The sequence below is a fragment of the Vicugna pacos genome, chromosome 15 (assembly GCF_048564905.1).
Source record: "Vicugna pacos chromosome 15, VicPac4, whole genome shotgun sequence".
NCBI classification, from domain to species: Eukaryota; Metazoa; Chordata; class Mammalia; order Artiodactyla; family Camelidae; genus Vicugna; species Vicugna pacos.
The window spans coordinates 20,123,665-20,145,174 of NC_133001.1; the positions used below are offsets into that span (position 1 = coordinate 20,123,665).

General features: G+C 40.3%; 1 protein-coding gene across 5 annotated transcripts in view; it reads right to left on the reverse strand.

The window, feature by feature from the left end:
• CCDC85A (coiled-coil domain containing 85A) overlaps positions 1-21,510 on the reverse strand; it is a 181,936-nt gene that overhangs the window by 38,955 nt on the left and 121,471 nt on the right. For 3 of the 5 annotated variants that reach the window (XM_006217734.3, XM_006217733.3, XM_015250754.3), the window contains exon 3: positions 848-924. The exons of the other annotated variants lie outside the window; for them this stretch is intronic. In XM_006217734.3, the coding sequence (XP_006217796.1) occupies positions 848-924 (77 nt within the window). The remainder of the gene's footprint in view (positions 1-847; positions 925-21,510) is intronic. 5 annotated transcript variants of the gene reach the window in all.

A 21,510-nucleotide genomic window follows, 5' to 3' on the forward strand; every position in this document is an offset into this window, starting at 1 on the left:
TTACATTTAAACTACTGTTAACTAGCTGTTTGAGGTTTAATTTACTCTTCGTCACTTATGAAATAGAAATCATCATCAGAATGTGGAAAGAACATTAGTGACTAAATGTTTACAACACTCCATTTTATAGAACATTAAAATACATTACTGTTCACCTGTCTGTAAAGGAAACCAACCTAGAATCAGATTTGTTCAACTCCTCAACAAAATACTTCCCAAGAACCACTACCTCAACCAGCATCATTTTCACCAAGACATCAGCCCACGGAAAAAGTTTTTCAAGTAAAATATATGGTAAGGCATTAAATCCCAGAAAAAGTGCCACTTTACATTCATCACAGAAAAGAAATTAAGCCCCGAAGTAAAAACTGTCAATTACTGTCATTGCTTTGTTGCACTGAAAGAGTTCAATTATATCACAAAGAATCTTAGAAAGTACTAATTTAATTAAAATATGAAATCTGCAAACTACATGCAGCTTTCCCTAGCTCATAAATTAGCAGGTTTTCCATTTAAATAAGAGTCTCTTCTCTATATTCCCCAACAACATGCATGATGGATGTGAGCAGCACCATCGAAGCACTTTCTACTGCTCTTCATTTTCTCTTTTTCCTTCTAAAATGATTTTACGTTCCCATTTTAGACATCTGTACCCTTTAGTATCACACACAAGAATCTGGATAATACGATGGTCATTATGGAAAGTAATCACTCCACATTGATGAATGGCTACTGACAAAATGACTTGTATCATTTAAGAGAAAATGCAATTGAGACTTTAAATTCCAAATAAAATGCTGCAACTCAAATGACACTGACTAGCTCTGAGCTTCTGGAAGTCACCCACCTGGGGCAGCATGCGATTTTCTTCCTCCAGCTGTCTTACTCTTGCCTCCAGCTGCCTAACATAGGACAAGGTTGATTCTAAAATTAAAAAGAAAGAACTCACATTATACACACAGGTCTTGTTTGGTACACTATCAGGACATTTCTGGTTCGATTCATTCAAATCAGGTACTGACTACTTAGACTGTCATTTAGAAAATAAAATTTCTCCCCAGAAAAACAGCAGAAGCCATTAAAACTGTAAGCAGTTTGAACAATTGCACAATGTTAAGGAAAAGCAGAGAAATTTATAGGTGTTGAACTGGCAGCCGTCTGCCCACCATGCAGCCTTCAGAACATGAGACACCCTGCAGACAGTTATTCCCTCTTTTCTTCGTATTTTGTGCATTTTGAGCTTTCCCACACATAAGACTTTTTGTAACATTCATTATAACCAAGATAAATTAACAGGACATATTAAAAACTATAAAATAAGAAACTATTTCAAATATCCAGCTCCCTTCATTTTCCCAATAGATGTTTCAAGTCTTAAGAGCAACATTTTGTTCTTCTCACACACAAATCTATCGATACTGTGGACTATCACCTAGAAGCCAGCTACAAAGAGGCTGAATAAGGAGAGGCTGAAGTTTGCCTCTGATTTTGGCTGAGCACAACAGAGACCCAAGTTCTTCCCAAAGAGGTAGCTAAACCAGGGGCAGACTTGAAATTCATTGTTTTCATTTCTTCGCAAGCACAGGTATGTACTGAAAGCTCGGAATCCGCATCATGCTTAGCGTCTGTTCTGTTCTGTAAATTTTCTAGCTTTACGAAAAGGTTCACATGCAGACCAAAGTGGAGTTTCATTTTGAGGAACCATGTGACAGGAACTCTTCATAAAATGGAAAATATTCAAGTGCACAGCATCATATTGCAATATAGTCACAATTCATTACCCAAGAACAAACTTATTTCAGGGCTAGTGAAAGGTACACGACCAAAGAATCCCTCCAGAGTGTAATTCCACAGTTAACGTTAAAGCAGCAGAGCCTCCTCAGTGCACGCTTTTCATTCTCAAAGACACAAAAGTGCAAGAGACAAGGCCAGGACGGTAGTGCACTTGAGGGGTAGGTATTTAGAGCCACTAATAACCTGAAGTCAGGATGGACATGTCTGTGAATTAATATGAAATTCACCATGGACAGTACTTTATCATTTTACATGGGAATTGGTTATACGAACCCAACTCCATTTTGTAACCTTCAAAGCAATATGACAACATTTTATTTTCTTAACGTACATAAGAAATTTCAGTCCTTAATTCACAAATACAGCAAGCTCATCCCTGACCACTTTATAGCATGTCTGTTTTCACAAATGTTGGCAGAAAGTCCCATCACTAACATTACATAACCGTCCACTGATCTCACACCAGTGGAAATGGCTTGCCTTGAGCATTCCTCAACAAGATAGAAACACAAGGTAAAGGAAACTGAATACATTTGCAAGAAATATGCTCTCATTTTTTTTTAGCTCGATGAAATGTTAAGCATTTGCTTTACAGACTCTTCAAAATGGAAAAAAACAAATATCAGCATAAATGAATAACAAATTTATTGATTTCATGAGTCTGCTTTACTTGAGCAAATGAGTAAGTGATTTGCTGATCATCAAAATGCGAATGTAGATTGTCTGATTTACAGTTTTGCAAGCCCCTCCCCACTCTAAAAACACAACCACTTGATAAGGGCCATTCAAGTAAAAAGTTGCTCAGAAATATTCTATGTAAACCATAAATACAATTCTTTTCTCCTTTGTTCACAATTTACACCTTTCTTATTGTCCCTTTACTGTACTATCCCTAAGGCTGTCATACTTAAAGCAGCTGAAATGGCTCTAGACAGTGATCCAGGTGACATTTGAAAAATGCCACTGAATGGATTTTAATTCAGTAACTATCTTCAGTCACTTCAATCTATTTCCCTTCTTTAAATCTTTGCAGTTTACATATTCGATGGTTTCATTAAGTTTCTGCTTAGATTATGAAAGTCACAGCATGCCAGTTCAAAAAAAGGGGCTAAATTCCTGAATTCGGAAAACATTCCTTAACTCCAATTTTTATAGTTTTTTTTTACAACAGATGAAGTCCAAATCTTCGTTCCAAAGCATCTACTGCAAATATGGGCAGGGACAGGAAATGATAGGGAATATCTTTAGACAGGTAAAGTAATAAAACATGTTATCTCTACAGTAAAGGCAAAGCTAAGGAGAGTTCTGAGTTCACTCATCCCACATCCCACAAATATTTAATTGTGTCACTGACCTGTGTCAGGCACTATGCTAGGTTTGGGGTGAAGAGAAGGCCAGTTGTTGCACGTCAAATTCCTCAGCATACAAATTCCTTTTTAGGATTACATGCCCACGTGCTATGTTCCAGAAAGTCCTGGTGTTCCAGGCTCAGCCTCTGTTGCAATTATTACTTAACAATGAACGGATACGATGAGTGAAAAAACTCCTTTGTGTGTGGGGAGAGGGGGATGGAGGTGAGGGGACAGGAAGAATAGCTAATCTGCATGAATAAATAAGAACATTCATGCTGTTAGTTGTTTTATTCATCAAGAAACTGATTATATACTCCTTTTATATGGGAGTGGAGCAGGTAAACTTTTTTCTGGAATATACTACAAGATCATCACTGGGTCCCCAAGTCCTTATTAGGACGAGCCAGTGAGGACACTATCCAATCCTTTGATTTTGACATGAGAGAAAAATAAATATTTGTTTTGTTAAGCCCTTAGGATTTCAAGGTTTATTTGTTATTTCATCATAGGCTAGGCAAGCCTGACTACTAGTACATGACCAATAATGGGACAGAAAATATGTAAATATTTAAAAATAAAATGTAACAGAGTAAAATGCAGGGAACTCCATCCTTTAAAAAATACATCACGATGCACATCCCAGTCCTAGCTGATCATGAGAAAAAAATGATAAAGTCTTGTGTGTGAGAAAGAAAAGGAGACCCTTGTGTGCTGGAATATATTTTACCACATCTGCTACAGTCCCTTGCCCAAGCTGCTTCTTCCTTTCCTTCCTTACTCAAGGAACTTCCAGAGTGGTGTCAACTGTAAGATAAGCTGGTCTTCCATTACACCCCGGGAATGTGGAGTACAGCTGCGCTCCCAAGGGAAGCATGGAACAAAAATTGGCATTTTCACTGTAAAGTGATACATCCATGCATGCACACACAGACACACATACACACACAACTGCATTAGGATGTGCTAAGATTTGACTTGATCATTACTTTTATACCAGTGGCTGACAGCTGTTAAAGCAGATTTCAGGATGTCATCTTGGCTTCCAGAACTCTGAGAATGAGGCTCCAAAAGAGCATCAAGGCTTTCCCTACCCCGAAAAACAGCCAAATACTATGCTATACTCTACATAGAGACACAATATATTAAAGAAGGATCCTGTCTCCAAGAAGTATGTAGCCAGTTGAGGGGAAATAAGAAGGAAAAAATAAAGCAAGCAATAAGGTAATATGAAATTCAGGGCTACATCATGTGAAACAGGAAGACAGAAAGATCAGTATTAACTGGAGTTCTTCTGAAGGAGAAACATGACTTAATGGATCAACAGAAGCTTAACAGATCAGAGAGATGCCAGTGGAGCCACAGGATGGACAAGGGCCAGAAGCCAAGAATGATCCTGTTGTAAACAGGGAAGAGAGAATGAATTCATACGAAGGAAGAGAAGGGGACATACTAGGGGGCAGAAGGAGGGAAGGCCAAGTTGCGTCCCACAGTTACAATCTGAAAAGCCAATGTCAAATCAGCAAAGTGATTTGCTTTTAACTTCCTCCCAAGGGTATTTTATTTCTCTTTCCACCCTGGGAAACTTATGGACTTCAACACATTAGAAAAGCCACGTTAAGCAAACAGTACCAATGTGAAAATCCAACGACATTCTCAAGATATTCTTTGGGCAAATCTCGGGTATATTTTCAAAGCAGAAATCATTTCTCTCTCACTTTTCTTTGAACCTACATGTAAAAGTTCACAGTACTTCTTGCAATAAAAAAGTGTAAGAAACAGTCTAAAGAATTCCACTAATACACATCTTCTAATTGATTCCAATTTTAGAACTGGCACGTACCTTAAAGATTCCCTAATTCAGTGTGTCACTGATCCTGACTCACTTGGCAGATGAGAATAAAGCCCAGAAAGTAGTGACCTTGGCCTCCAACACTGGGGATTAGTTACCTACATTCAAAAGATTTTGTTTCATTGCTGGGGCCTCACCGTCATTCCCATCTTAGATCTTCTCATAGCTGAGATGGCAAGCTTCTCCCATAGACAGTTAAATTCTAAGTTCTTCCTGATTTTAGATATTCTGGGTGGACTTTTACCTTTAACGTAACTTGATATTCTCCTTGGACAATATCCTGGACTTGATTTCACTTCAATTTGCCTCAAATGCCTTCAGTCACAGAAAGTAGCTCGAGTTTTTTCTCTGCCAGTTTGAAAATACTCTGGTCAAAACATTAAACCCCCTAATTTCCCCTTGGTTTCTAAAGCAGTGTTTCTCTCCCTAGGGAAACACCCATCTTTGAAACCAGCCATGAATTACTCTGATTATTGTACGTAAGAGGTTACTGTTGGTATCTGCGACTGTCTCAGGATTGTCAAATTTCTGAGTGGTTTTGATTAGATGAAGTGCTGTCTGGACTTCAAAATTTCAGGGCGGAAAAGAAAATCTGGTAATGGTCCCTTCGAAGACAAATTACAGCATCTGGAACGGTATCCAGGAGGAAAATCATCTGGAAGACTATTGCTGCTGTGGGTTTAGAGATGTTAGCTTTTCTGTGGCTGAGTTAGTCTCCCTCTGCCAGAGCCAGTCCAATGGCCACGTGATTTCAGGTCTGGATGCTGTATCTTCAATAAACCCCAAACTCTAAAGACACTGCTTGGATTAGTTTCAAATTAATCCCACCATCCACAGGCTTTTCACATTCCTAAGGAAATGACTTCAGAACTATATATTTTACAAATTATTACTGTTCTAAAAGTGTTTCTCTCTCTTCCTCAGGCAAGCAAAGTTCAGTCTCCTACTCAGAATTCTATTAGCTCCAGAAGTATAAGTGATTACATTTCTCACTATAATTTGATTTTTTTCTTATTAAAAAAAAACTTCTTGGAATCAGCATTTTCAGATTTGCCTGGATATTTAACTCAGACTGCTTTACTGGCAGAGAGATAGGATTTTTTATTTTTAATAGGAGTTTTAATTGTCCTAAATAGGTAAAAAAAAAAAGACATCAAGTCTTGCTCTCATCCATCATCTATGAAGCTAATTCTACTCTGGTCAGACCCTTCTCTCTGTGGCAACCTGCAAGAAATATGAGCTAGTTACTTCTATCCCATTCCTCCCATGTAGAAACCTATTACAGTTACTCACTGGCCCCAACTTCTCTTAACTCTGGGTCTCTGCCCACACCTTCCCCTGCCAAATAATCATTCTACACTGCCTGTCCTTCCTCCTTCCTCCTCTATGCGGGCTGTGAAAAAGAGCTTTCTCATAATAAGAATATCCAGAGATTGGAATATACTGCTTCATATGATAATGTGATTCAAGTTACTGGAAATGTTTCGAGAAAGCTCAAGGAGATGCTATAAAGATTTCTACCTGTGTGTGCTGGGGGGCTGGTCCCTTTAACTCTCAAGTTCAAGAATTCCACAACTTTAAATTCTTCTCACTCCATGAATCCCTTTCAGTTTTCCTTCTTTTCAACTAACTCATTAGCCAAAAACTCATATGTTGAGTGTCTTGCGGTTTTTCTTTACCTGCTTTCTGAAATGTTATTTATTTTCCTGTTTTCATTTTTCACCCAAATATGCTACATGAAAATATTCCCTGAAGCCATACACAGTGACGGTTGGTGTTCCCTGCAGGGGTTTAGTACATACTTGTGAATTTAGTGCCATATCAAGACATCTTCGCCCAGCAGTGATAACCTGCCGCGTGCCAGGCGCTGTTTAGTTACCGGCAGTACGGTGGCAAGCGAGAGCGATGAGGTCTGCGCGTTCGCAGAACTCGCATTCCAGTGGGGAAGACTGGTGACGGGAAGCAAATGCAATCTTTGGTGAAGGTGACACATGCAATAAAAGCAACAAAACTGAGTGTTTGCAGCGAGAGATGAGCAGAAGGACAGCTACATGGGAGACCCTGGCCTAGGAAGGGCTCTCTCAGGACTACGACCTGCAGAGAAGCCAACTGCGCAGAGAGCGTGGAGAAAGCGGGATGCGCGGGCCCTGGCTGGGAAGTGGGAGGGGACAGCAGCTTGAAACAGGGATCTGTTCATCTTGTCACCTTCCTCCACTGCTTACGTTTTTAAAAACCGTGTGCTCTCTTTGGCTGTTTCACTTAGACCTGGACTCTAACCCTCTGACTTTTAGGTTTTCCTTGGGACAGAAATCTTAGCATTACATTTGGCTCCTCTCTCTCACACACCCCGCTTTCCGACGGCTAGGAAATTCTGCTGACCTTGCCTCCAAAATGTCCTGAAAATCCAGCTTCCCGCTAGTCTCCTTCAGGTGTCTCCACTTCCATCCTTGCCTCCTCTCCCAGGTCTACTATCATTCAAAGTCTATTTGCGTTTCTTTCTAAAACGCTAAGTCATCTCCAAAACCCTGCAGGAGCTCACCATTTTGCTCCATAAAAAAAGTCGAAGTCCTTCAAAAGTCCAGCAGGGCCCCACATGATCTGGGCACCTGGCCCTCTCTGCCCTCATGACATCACACCCTGGCTCCAGCCATAAGGCCTCCCTTTCTGTTCCTGGACACCCTGGCATTCACTTGCTTTAGTTGTCCACACTTTCTGGACTGTTCTTCCTCCAGGGAGCTGCTTGGCTAATTTCTTCACCTCCTATAAGTTTCTATTCAGATCTCAGCCTCTCAATGAAACTTACCAAGCCAACTTCATTTAATCCTGCAGACTGTCCCCACCTCCGTCCCACATTCTCCTGATCTCCTGTAGGTGGCTGTACTTTATTTTTCTCCAAAATACTTTACCACCTTCTATCATATAAATTAGCTTGTTCATATGTTTATCATATAAGACCTGCCTCTCCCCATCATGTCAACTCCACAGGCAGGGATCTTTGTCTGCTGTGTTGAATGATGGACTCCAAGTACCTAGAATAGTGTCTGGCACAACAGAAATTTATTGAATGAGTCGATCAACCAGTTATGCAGATAGTGCCCTGAAAGGAAATTATTTCATCACACAGGTCGACACTCTTCAGTCACTCCAGGTGAGACTGTATTTGAATGAAGCCTAACATCAATTCTGTTGTGCCATTTCAAAAACATTATATAGAACATTAAACTTTGGATAGAAACATCAGGGAGGTTCTCACCTTATGTCAGATCTAATCATTGGTGGGTAATTTCCATAAGAAAATCTGAAATGTGCTTTCACCAGGCTCAAAAAAATGTGTGTGTGTGTGTGTGTGTGTGTGTCGGGGGGAATGGGGAGAACGGGTGGGGGAGAGGAGAAAGGAAGGAGAGGAAGAGAGTAGAAGAACAGATGAAAAAAAAAAACGAGAGAGAGAGAGACCTAACAGTTATAGGAAATGTACAAAATAGGAGTCATTTCTGCCACTGATACCTTAGAACACAATAAAAATGCCTTCAGCTGGGAATCTGCTTAAAATAATAAGGTTCCCCTTTTTGGTTAGAAATACCCACTGGGTGGAATTTAAACTTCACCTGTGAGGGAGGGGTGTGCTGAGGGCGAGGGCACAGGAGCAAGCTTAGTTGTGGGGCACTGGGCAGGTGTCAGCCGGGCCCCGAGTGAGGGCTTCGAGCTGTCAGAGAGCAGCCTGAGGAGGGCAGAGAGCAGCAGTCCGTGTCCAGACAGGGTATGTTTCTTTGTGAAGAGAGAAACCTGACAGAGCAAAGGAAGAGAACACAGAGCAATGTGCTGTCCTGTTTATTTTAATTAGAATGAAGGCTGCAAATACTGCATTGTCTTCCAAGAATGCTGTGACAGAAAAAAAACCACGAGGGCCATCCTGCCGGTGCCATGCAAGTGTTATGTTTTTGGAAATAGTCCAGATTTTGTTTCGCTATTTTATTCACTATTGTTATTATTTATCCACTTGTTTTTCTATAAAAGGGTAAACAGTTAAATGGATACTGAAATCCAATGATTTGCATATAAACCAATTTAGAAAACAAACAAACAAAAAATCAGGATCTATGTCCTAACTTTGTTCCAGAAAATAATTACCAAAAATTTGTTCAAGTTTCTGCTCTTCCCAAATGAGACTTTTTAAAACGGGAGAGAACGGCATTTTGTTGCATGTTCGCTACCATCCACCTGCACCTATTCCTTGGGAACTGGTGCCTGCTTGTTTCAGCTTCCACTTCTCCCTGCGAGCTAGAGGCTCCACGCAGCAAGGCCTCGCCGAATAGTTATTTTCCGGGCTGTGCTGTGACTAGTACAGCGCTCTGCGCTAGGAGGTGTTTGATAACTTTGTGTTGAAGGAACGAAGGGATGTCCTTCTCCTTCCGTTCCCAACTGCTTTGGTGGCTACTCCAAATTTGGTGCTCTCAGAACAGTCTGAAGCAGTTAACTTAAAATGCATTCAGATGTCCATCCAAAAAAATCATACAGTAACAAGCAATCTAAACTGAAGTCTGGCTTAGACGAAGTTTTTGTGCCATAAAATTGCTTTCACTTTGACTATCTCCTGTGCGAGTATCAGCCCTATGAAGGAAACAAGGGCCAGCAGCACTGAACTGGGCTAAAGGACGGGGGACTCTACGGAAAATATTGCAAATGCTAAAGGGCTGTTTGGCATGAGAACTATTATAACAGCTATTCAGGGTTAAAACGTGTCTTACTTTCCACTGTTGCGTTGCTGCTGCTGCTGTCCCAGAGAAAATCACTGCCTTCCCCCAAAGCCAGAGGATAAAAATCGATGTCATTTTAAGGAACGCGACAATTTCCCTCAGTGTACGCGGCCCCCTTGCGAGCGGGTCTTGTCAGTATTGTCAATGAACGCACAAGGAAGTAAATCTGCCAAAAACAAATTTTCAAAAGACGTAAGCCTATGCAAATGTTATTTTCTCTAAGGATAATTATTCTGACTTTTTATGCATATTGAGGTGCTTTTAAAAGCCTGTATACAATTGCTTTTTCACTGTCACACTTTTCAGCAAAATAATTTTTCATATTAGATAGCAAAGCATCATTCATTTGGATTCCATCAAATGGGAATTCATAAAAATTTTCTTTAATTCAGCCTATATACACTCTCTGCAACTGGCTATAAAATAAGAGCTGGCAAAACAAAGTCATAGTGTAACAATTAAGGAATAGTTGCCTTACATAAGAAAAGCAAAGTTTTCACAATGTTTTAGCGTTACTTATCCACACACAAAGTGATCTGAATCGATAATGGATGAATCAAGGTAGATAATGGATAGATACAGTTAGCTTAGATAAAATTGGAAAGACCACATACTGTGGAACTTTTTTTTTTTTGGTCAGCTATTTTGGTACATATTAACAAGCACTTTGTAATCAGTCAGTTAACATCCATTCATTGAACATTTACTGGATGCTAGACACTCTTTCAGGTGCTATAGACACTCCACTGAAAACAAACAAAAAGGGCTCCTGCATTCAAGGAACACTCTAGTACGGAAGACGGACAGACAGACAGACATGCAGACACAGACACCTAAATAAGTACACTGCTCCCCTGTCCACCCTCTACTACTTTAGGTTAGATCTAGGTCATCAGAGAAAAGCTGGGGCATTCAAGTTGAAACCTGAAGGTAAAGATTCTGGGAATGAACTTTCCAATTGGCAAGACTAGAACCTATAAAGTTCCCAAGATGGGAAGGAGCCAGAGGCACTCTAAGAAAAGAAAGAGGGTGCAGTGCCCAAGCGGAAGAGAGGAAGGTGAGGGGAGATCAAGCTGAGGCAGCAGAGAGACAAGACCCGCAGTGTCAGTGAGCCAGCATCAGGAGCTGGGACTTCATACTGTTTGGAGCAGGCAGCCACTGGGGAAGGTGGGATTGGGACATTACAGAGGTGTCAACTGATCTATACTTCAGAATGATCATCCTGGCTGCTCTGTGGAAGACAGAGAAAAACAGAATGAGAGTGAAGTTGGGGGATCATTGAGCCTCTTCGGGAGATGCATTGATCACTGTGGGTTATAAATGAGTGGCCATGTTGAACAAGCCTCCAGGTGAACAGAGTACAAAGCACAAGTATAGAGCAAATGTGAGGTCTTACGAAAAAAAATGGAATCAAAGATAATGGCTCCATTTCCGGCATGGGCAACTACGGGCTGGTGAGACAGCTTGGAGATGAAGCAGGAGTAGGGTTTGTAATCAAGAATTCTACTTTCTGGACTTCCGGGCAAGATGGCGGAGTAGAAGGACGCTTGTAAGCCACCCTCTCCCACAAATACACCAAGACCCACATCTACAGACCCACTCAGCCAACCAGAGCACCTGCGGAACTCCGACAGAACATCGCCCTCTTCAAAAGATAAAGACGCCAAAAATCTGGTAGGAGAAAAGGAAAAAAGAAAGAACAAAAGGCAAAGCAGCGCGGGACGGGTCCCGCGGGGAGGGAGCGGCAAAGGAGGACTGGCGCTTGCTCGCTGGGTCTCCCCTCTCCAACTGAGAGGCCAGCGGGACGGAGGGGGAGCCTCCGAGGCTCGGATCTGTACAGAGCAGCCCTTGTCTGACAGAACTAAGTTAAACGGGCACAGAGCGTCCCCCCCGACAACCAGCCTGAGACGCGGGCCGGCAGCAGCGGGCAGGGCCAGGCTGCATAATCTGGGCGGAGGACGGGGGCGGCTGCACGGAGGAATCTGCGGGGGACTGCAAGGGGCTGAGCGCCGGGGCTGTGGGTGTACAGGACAGAACAACCTGGGCCCTCCATAAAACAGCAAGGTTGATGTGCTCTCGGGGGAAGGGTGCATACCCCCATCTCTGAAAACCCGCGGAAACTTTTCAGGGGAAGAGGGGCGGGGCCCAGGCTGAGCCGCCATATTCTCCGGCGCTTAACACCCAGGCGGGGGCAGAGACGAAACCTGCGTCCCCACCGAAGGGCTTCGCAGCCTCAAGGGCCAGACTGAGACGGGCCTACAGCCCTGGGCAGATAGGACCCTTCCATTCTGGTACCCCAGAGAACTTGCTCCACAAAGACAAACAAGCAGCTGGGTCTTGGCTCGGAGCAGGGACGAGGCTGAACCTGGGTCTTCCCCGAGCCCACACGCGGAGCGCGACCAGGGTGGAGTGCGACCCGGGCGGAGCGCCGACCGGGGCGGAGCACCGACCGGGGCGGAGCGCGACCAGGGCGGAGCGCCGGCCAGGGCGGAGCACCGGCGCAGAGCGCGCAGCCGCACAGAGCAGCGGAGCTGCCGGCGGCGCAAGCAGGGGGAGAGCGGCCCCCCGCCTGTCGGGCAGGAACACAACCCCTGACCGAGGTGCTGGGAAGGGGCACGACCCGTCCTCCTGCCTGGCCAGTCTGCAACATCTGTCTGCGGCATCCAGAGGGGCAGTGACCTGCCCGCCCGCAGCAGAGGAGAGCTGCATCTGACCCCGTGTTAGGAGGAGGCGCGATCTGCTTACCGACAGGTGCTGGGAGCAGCACAGAAGAGGGCGCCAACGGAGGGCCTATGAAAACAAGCTGAGCTTCCAAAACAGGACGAAGACAGGAGAACATCACATTAAAAGCACACACACTCCAGGAGAACACCGACAACCCCCTTTTTTTTTTTTTTTTTTTTTTTTGGTTTTTGTTTTGCTTTGTTTTGTTTTTTTGTTTTCTGTTTCTGTTTCTGTTTTGTTTTGTTTTAATCTGTTTTTACCTGTTCTATTTTCAATTACTCTTTTAATTTTTACTTCTTAATTCATTTCTATATCTCTTCGGTTTTGATGTCCTGTTATTGATTAGACACAGGCTTCAAACACATATATTCATCTCCCCACCCCCCTTTTTTTTTTTAAGGTTTTAAAAGGACTTCTCCACCCGATTAATACTCTGCTTCAACCCGCTCTTCTATTATTCATTATACATTGTTTTCAAACCCTCTTTCTCCCTTCTTTTAAAAATCTTTCTCTCTCTCTTATTCTTTTCTTTTTTTTTCTTTTTTCTTTTTTTTCCTAAGTTCTATTCCTAAATAGGCATTAGATAGATAAAATCCTTAAGATCCAAAATAGACAACTGATACTTCATAAACCACAGTGCCAGAGAGGTATGAGCAAGATGAAGAAGCAGAGAAACCTTTCCCAATTAAAAGAACAAGAGGAATCCCCTGAAAGAAAGCTCAATGAAATAGACATCGATAGCCTACTAGATCAAGATTTCAAAAAAGGAGTGATCAAATTGCTGAAGGAATTAAAAGAGATAATGCTTAGAGAAATAAAATATGTCAAAAATGAAATTGAAGCTATAAAGAAGAGCCAAGCAAAATGGGAAAACTCAATGACAGAGATGAGGAATGATCTAACAGCTGTGCAAAGCCGACTAGTTAATGCAGAGGAACGAATTAGTGATCTAGAAGACAGGGCAATAGAAAGCACCCATTCAGAAGAACTACAAGATAAGCAAATAAAAAATAATGATAATAGCATAAGGGACCTATGGGATAATATAAAGCGTCCCAATCTTCGCATAATAGGGGTCCCAGAAGGGGAAGAAGGATCAAAGGGGATTGAAAAGATTTTTGAAGAAATCATGACTGAAAACTTCCCAAACTTAAAGAAGGAATCAGATATCCAAGTACAGGAAGCTCAGAGGGTCCCAAACAGGAAGAACCCAAATAGACCCACACCAAGACATATCATAATCAAGATGGCCAGAGTCAAAGATAAAGAAATGATTCTGAAGGCAGCAAGAGAAAAGCAAAGAGTGAACTACAAGGGAACCCCCATAAGGCTCTCAGCTGATTTCTCTACACAAACACTACAGGCCAGAAGGGAGTGGCAAGATATATTCAAAGCCCTGAATGAAAAAAAGATGCAGCCTAGGATACTTTATCCAGCAAGGCTATCCTTTAGGATAGAAGGAGAAATAAAGAGTTTCACAGACAAAAAAAAGCTGCAGGAGTTTAGCAACACTAAACCCATGCTAAAAGAAATATTGAAAGGGCTATTCTAAATAGAAAAGCAGCAGGATGCTACAGAAATGAGAAACGTACAACTGGAAAGGTGATAACTCATGAATTACAAATAAAGAAAACACGAAATTATAAAAGAAGACATACAAATCACTGAGAGTGGGAGAGGGAGGCAGGGAAATATAGAATTTTTTTTCTTTCTTTTTTTAAATTTTTTTTAACAGTAGGATGGGTTTGAGATCATGTTATTATCAGTTTATTAAAAACGGGTATAGGTTAATAGATTTACAAAAAAGGGTAACCACAAGTCAAAAATTTACAAGGGAGTCACAAAAATTAAATAAAATCCATGATAATACAAAGGAAAATTACCAAACCACAAAAGGAAGAAAAAAGGAACAAAGAGGATATACCAATTCAACTGCAAAGATAAGTTCAAAATGGCAATAAACACACATCTATCATTAATTACTGTAAATGTTAATGGACTAAATGCTCCAGTCAAAAGACACAGAGTGGCAGAGTGGATTATAAAGCAAGAACCTTCAATATGCTGCATACAAGAGACCCACTTTAGGGAGAAGGACACATATAGATTGAGAGTGAAAGGATGGAAAAGGATATTCCATGCAAATGGAAAAGCCAAAAAAGCAGGTGTTGCAGTACTGATTTCAGACAAAATAGACTTTAAAACAAAGGCCATAAAGAAAGATAAAGAAGGACATTTTATAATGATTAAAGGAGTGATACAAGATGAAGATATTACACTCGTTAATATATATGCACCCAATATAGGAGCACCTAAGTACATACAAGAATAACTAACAGAGATAAAGGGGGATATTGATGGGAATACAATCATAGTTGGAGATTTTAACACTGCATTAACATCACTAGACAGATCTTCCAGACAGAAAATAAACAAGGCAACAGAGAAATTAAATACTACAATAGAAAAACTAGATTTGGTGGATATTTTCAGAGCTTTACACCCCCAAAAAATAGAATATACATTCTTTTCAAGTGCACATGGAACATTTTCCAGGATCGATCATGTACTTGGACACAAAAGAAACCTCAACAAATTTAAGAAGATAGAAATTATCTCAAGCATCTTTACTGACCACAATGCCATGAAACTGGAAATCAACAACAGAGAAACAAAGGAGAAAAAAAGAAAAGCATGGAGATTAAACAATATGTTATTGAAAAAACAATGGATCAATGAGGAAATCAAAGCTGAAATTAAAAAATACCTTGAGACAAATGATAATGAAAGCACAACCACTCAAAACCTATGGGACACAGCAAAGGCAGTGCTAAGAGGGAAGTTTATAGCGATACAGGCCTTTCTCAAAAAAGAAGAACAATCTCAAATAAACAAGTTAACCCACCACCTAAATCAATTAGAAAAAGAAGAACAAAAAGCCCCAAAAAGCAGCAGAAGGAAGGAAATAATAAAGATCAGAGAGGAATTAAATACAATAGAGATTAACAAGACCATAGAAAAAATCAACCAAACCAAAAGTTGGTTTTTTGAAAAAGTAAATAAAATCGACAAACCTCTGGCCAAACTCACAAAGAAGAAAAAAGAGAGAGCACAAATTAGCAAAATAAGAAAGGAAAATGGAGAAATTACAACAAACAAAATAGAAATACAGAATATCATACGAGAATATTATGAAAAACTATATGGAACCAAACTGGATAACCTAGAGGAGATGGACAAGTTTCTGGAAACATACTGTCCACCAAAACTGAATCAAGAAGAAACTGAACACTTGAACAACCCGATCACTAGAAAGGAAATAGAAATAGCAATTAAAAACCTCCCTACAAATAAAAGTCCAGGACCGGACGGCTTCACTGGGGAATTCTACCAAACATACAAAGAAGAACTCATACCAGTCCTTCTCAAACTCTTCCAGACGATTGAAAAGGAGGGAATACTCCCAAACTCTTTCTATGAAGCCACCATCACCCTGATACCAAAACCAGGCAAAGACACTACAAAAAAAGAGAATTATAGGCCAATATCACTGATGAACATAGACGCCAAAATCCTCACCAAAATTTTAGCAAATAGAATCCAACAACACATAAAAAAGATTATACATCATGACCAAGTGGGGTTCATCCCAGGGACACAAGGCTGGTTCAACATACGCAAATCAATCAGTGTAATACATCACATCAACAAGAAAAAGGACAAAAACCACATGATCATCTCAATCGATGCAGAAAAAGCATTTGATAAAATTCAACACCCATTTATGATAAAAACTCTCGCCAAAGTGGGTATAGAGGGAACATATCTCAACATAATAAAAGCTATATATGACAAACCTATAGCCAGCATAGTTCTCAACGGTGAAAAACTCAAAAGCTTCCCACTAAAATCTGGGACAAGACAAGGATGCCCACTATCACCACTCCTATTCAATATAGTCCTGGAAGTCCTAGCCACAGCAATCAGGCAAGAGAAAGAAATAAAAGGGATCCAAATTGGAAAAGAAGAGGTAAAAGTGTCATTATATGCTGATGACATGTTACTATATATAGAAAACCCTAAAAGGTCCACAAAAAAGCTACTAGAGCTGATCGAAGAATTCAGCAAGGTAGCAGGTTACAAAATTAATGTTCAAAAATCAGTTGCCTTTCTTTACACTAACGATAAATCAACAGAAAAAGAAAGTAAAGAAACAATCCCCTTTAAAATAGCACCCAAAGTAATAAAATATCTGGGAATAAATCTAACCAAGGAGGTGAAAGAATTATACACAGAAAACTATAAACCATTGATGAAGGAAATTAAAGAAGACTTTAAAAAATGGAAAGATATTCCATGCTCTTGGATTGGAAGAATCAATATTGTTAAAATGGTCACACTGCCCAAGGCAATCTACAGATTTAATGCATTCCCTATCCAATTACCCAGGACATATTTCACAGAACTAGAACAAATCATAATAAAATTTATATGGAACCATCAAAGACCTAGAATTGCTAAAGCATTACTGAAGAGAAAGAATGAGGCTGGAGGAATAACTCTCCCAGACTTCAGACAATACTATAGAGCTACAGTCATCAAGACAGCATGGTATTGGTACCAAAACAGACATATAGACCAATGGAACAGAATAGAGAGCCCAGAAATGAACCCACAAACTTTTGGTCAACTCATCTTCGACAAAGGAGGCAAGAATATACAATGGAATAAAGACAGTCTCTTCAGCAAATGGTGTTGGGAAAACTGGACAGCAGCATGTAAAACAATGAAGCTAGAACACTCCCTTACACCATATACAAAAATCAACTCAAAATGGATTAAAGACTTAAACATAAGACAAGATACAATAAACCTCCTAGAGGAAAACATAGGCAAAACATTATCTGACATACATTTCAAAAATTTTCTCCTAGAAGAAATAAAAGCAAGAATAAACAAATGGGACCTAATGAAACTTACAAGCTTCTGCAGAGCAAAGGAAACCAGAGATAAAACAAGAAGAAAACCTACGGAATGGGAGAAAATTTTTGCAAGTGAAACTGACAAAGGCTTGATCTCCAAAATATATAAGCAGCTCATACGACTCAATAAGAAAAAAATAAACAACCCAATCCAAAAATGGGCAGAAGACCTAAACAAGCAATTCGCCAAGGAAGACATACAAATGATCAAAAAACACATGAAAAAATGTTCAATATCACTAATTATCAGAGAAATGCAAATCAAAACTACAATGAGGTATCACCTCACACCAGTCAGAATGGCCGTCATTCAAAAATCCAAAAATGACAAATGCTGGAGAGGCTGTGGAGAAAGGGGAACCCTCCTACACTGCTGGTGGGAATGCAGTTTGGTGCAGCCATTATGGAAAACAGTGTGGAGATTCCTCAAAAGACTAGGAATAGACTTACCATATGACCCAGGAATCCCACTCCTGGGCTTGTACCCAGAAGGAAATCTACTTCAGGATGACACCTGCACCCCAATGTTCATAGCAGCACTATTTACAATAGCCAAAACATGGAAACAACCTAAATGTCCATCAACAGGTGACTGGATACAGAAGATGTGGTATATTTATACAATGGAATACTACTCAGCCATAAAAACCGACAACATAATGCCATTTGCAGCAACATGGATGCTCCTAGAGAATGTCATTCTAAGTGAAGTAAGCCAGAAAGAGAAAGAAAAATACCATATGAGATCGCTCATATGTGGAATCTAAAAAACAAAAACAAACAAACAAACAAAAACAAAGCATAAATACAGGACAGAAATGGACTCATGGACAGAGAATACAGACTTGTGGTTACCGGGGTGGGGGGGCGGGGTAGAGGGTGGGAAGGGATAGACTGGGATTTCAAAATTGTAGAACAGATAAACAAGATTACACTGTATAGCACAGGGAAATATACACAAAATGTTATGATAAATCTCAGAGAAAAAAATGTGACAATGAGTGTGTATATGTCCATGTATGACTGAAAAATTGTACTGAACACTGGAATTTGACACAACACTGTAAAATGATTATGAATCAATAAAAATGTAAAAAAAAAAAAAAAAAAAAAAAAATAAAGACAGTGCTGAAGATAAAAAAAAAAAAAAAAAAAAAAAAAAAAAAAGAATTCTACTTTCTTCAAGTTAGGCTTAATACTTCTACTGAACATCTAAGGTAAGATCCAGACTGGGCAGTTAAAGATACGAGTCTGCAGCTCAGACAAGAAATTTGGGGTTTCAGCTTAAATGTGAAAGTCAATAAGACCTGTTGGAGAAGGGTCTGAACAGAGAAGCCTGGTAGAGCAGGAAGAGCCACATGGCAGACACCCAGCCAAACCCCCTTCTCCGCAGTCCTGAGCCTCAGACAGCAGAGCGAGCACCCGGCCTCCCCCTCAGACACAGGCACAGAGAGCATGTATCTTCCTCTTGCGTACACTTTAAAGAGATATCTTCCCCCCTTTATTCTCACCTGTGTTTCATTCCAAAATCCAAGCCTCCTGCTTTGTTTCTCTCCTGCTGCCCCCTTATACAGCGTGCCTCTTTCTTCTTCTCTTGGGACCCCTTGCCCTCCCAGTCATTTTGGAAGAAGTGAGTACAGCACAGTGGCTAAGAGCTGGCTCTGTGGGTTTTGGTTTTCACTGAACATAAATACGGAAGTAGATGCTCTTGAAGACTAAGACCCACAATTCCTGGGTTACAATCATCATGCATTTGACTATAACCCATGTTAGCGGTTTAATCGTTAAAGTCAGCTAAGATTTCTAATGGTATATGTATGTTATGCTGCTATTCTTTCATTTATTCATTAAACAAACATTTATAGAGTATCGACCATGCTCAAGGCCTTGGGGAAGCAGAGAGTGTCTAAGACGATGTTGTAATGTTCTGAGAAAGGAGATAAAGCACCCTCATGTGATAGATGCATCCCCGTTCTGAAGATGGCAGTGAAACGGGTTTAAGTGAGGCTTATTTACATTTAAAAATCCTATTCTTTAGGAACACCTGCCCTTACAGGTTTCTCTCCTCAACCATGTTCTTAAAAAGTCCTTCCACTTAGAAAGTTACCAGGTTAGGAAGAATTAAAAAAAAACTTTTACGTCAATATAAAGGAATATTAGTTGCTGTCATTGTTGAGAACAAGTTACTGGACGTTTGCCAAAACAAGGAGCCAAAAAACTATAAAAGCACTACTTAATCTAAGCATTTTATTTGACAATGGTATTCTAACTAAACTTGAGATATCAAGGGTTTCTTTTTTTCCTGCCATTGGGAAAACTTTAATGGGAAATAAATCTCAAAAGTCCTATTAAATACAGCCAACACAGGGCACTTGAGATGTGATTATTGCTTTTCATGCCCTTTGATTTTAGAGACATTTTACAATAGTGCAGTCAGGAGGGCAAGTTCTGGCTAGGAAAAGTCCTGCTGACCGCCAGGTCCTTTTGGGCTCTTCTACATTCCTAAGGATTCGATCATTTTGTCTTCCCTCAACAGTTACTAGGCAACAACAGATGAATCAATTTGGTCAGGCAAGTGTACCGGATGACACACTTAACAGCTAATAACTTTAACTTGATTTATCGTGTATCAAGAATTTTGCTAAAAAGGCATTTTTCACATGCATTAATGCACTTAATCCTCACTGTGAAACTAAAAAGTGGGTATAATTATTCCCATCTTAGAAATAAAAGATTGAGGCTTAGAGATGTTGAGAAACTCCTCAAAGTCACGAAGCTAGACGAGTGCAATTCTGGACCTCAACGCCCACCCACACTGCTGGAGAACACAGACCTTGTGGAGAAACAGAGTGAAGACCAAATTAAGCAACTATCAAAGAATCTGATCAGCACCAATGAAGTCTGATTGATCTTGTCTCTTCCTCATCATTACACTTGAACACTATACCCTCACTCAATGGATGCATTTGTTGAAAGAATGAAAACTGTGTTTTCCTTAAGATACAAAAAAGCCCATCATCCCTTCAGTTCACACAGTGGTGCTTTCAAGTAAGCAAGAGTCAGCCGAAGTGAAGACGGCAGGTTTCACAGTCCCCAACTACCAAACTATCCGAAGCCAAATGCCTAGATCTGCTAAGTCATTGGTGGGCTTAATAAATACTGATGCCATTCACAATGCAATCTTTGGGAAATTTCACAAACTTCTTACAACTCAAGTCTCAGAAACCTACAGGCTTAGAAGAAAATGTTGGACAAAGGCAAAGAGCAGTTTCTTCTGACTTGTTGATGTCTAATCTTAATTGTTTTCAAAGCAGCTGCTTTCCTGGATTCTCTTCTGAACAGCTGGGGAACTCCATGAAATGTCCACTCTGCTTAATTTAATGTCACAGCAACCTATGCTGTTAACATTCTTCCTGGTGATGACAAAAGAGAACTTGATGTATATCACCTAATGGAAGCAATCACAGGCACTTGGACAGAAGCCGATTATTCCTCCAAAGCAAGTATCTCGATGCACTATTTTAAAGTAATCATCCCTGGCCACAAAATTGTATACACACTGAAGGAATATATCAATACTTAATGATACATGAGAGTAAGAAGTAGGTACAGTGAACTTCTACACCTAAAATAACTGTAATTTTCAAACAGTGGTCTTTCAAGCTCCATACAGCCTGAAATTACACACACAACAATAAAAAGGGTATTTTGTATTCAGTTAGGCCATACAATCAATCTATTAAATTCTGTTTACACTAATTTTCACATTGATTATGTATTACCCTAGAAATGTTATGTGCTGGATTATAAAATGACATTCTTAAATCAATGATTGTTATTCACCCTCACAAAATGCAGGAGTGCTCCTTTAACTTTCAAAGCAGATGGAATTGAAAATCTTTGAGTTTTCACTTGTGTTACCTCCTGTCAGTGCAGTCCCTATTTAGGGAAAACCTTAAATTATACATTAAAAAAATTTATAAATCAAAAAGTAAAAGAAGGAATAAAATGGACGGTGAAATCCTAAAATAAACTGTAAACTCCACGTTCCTTAG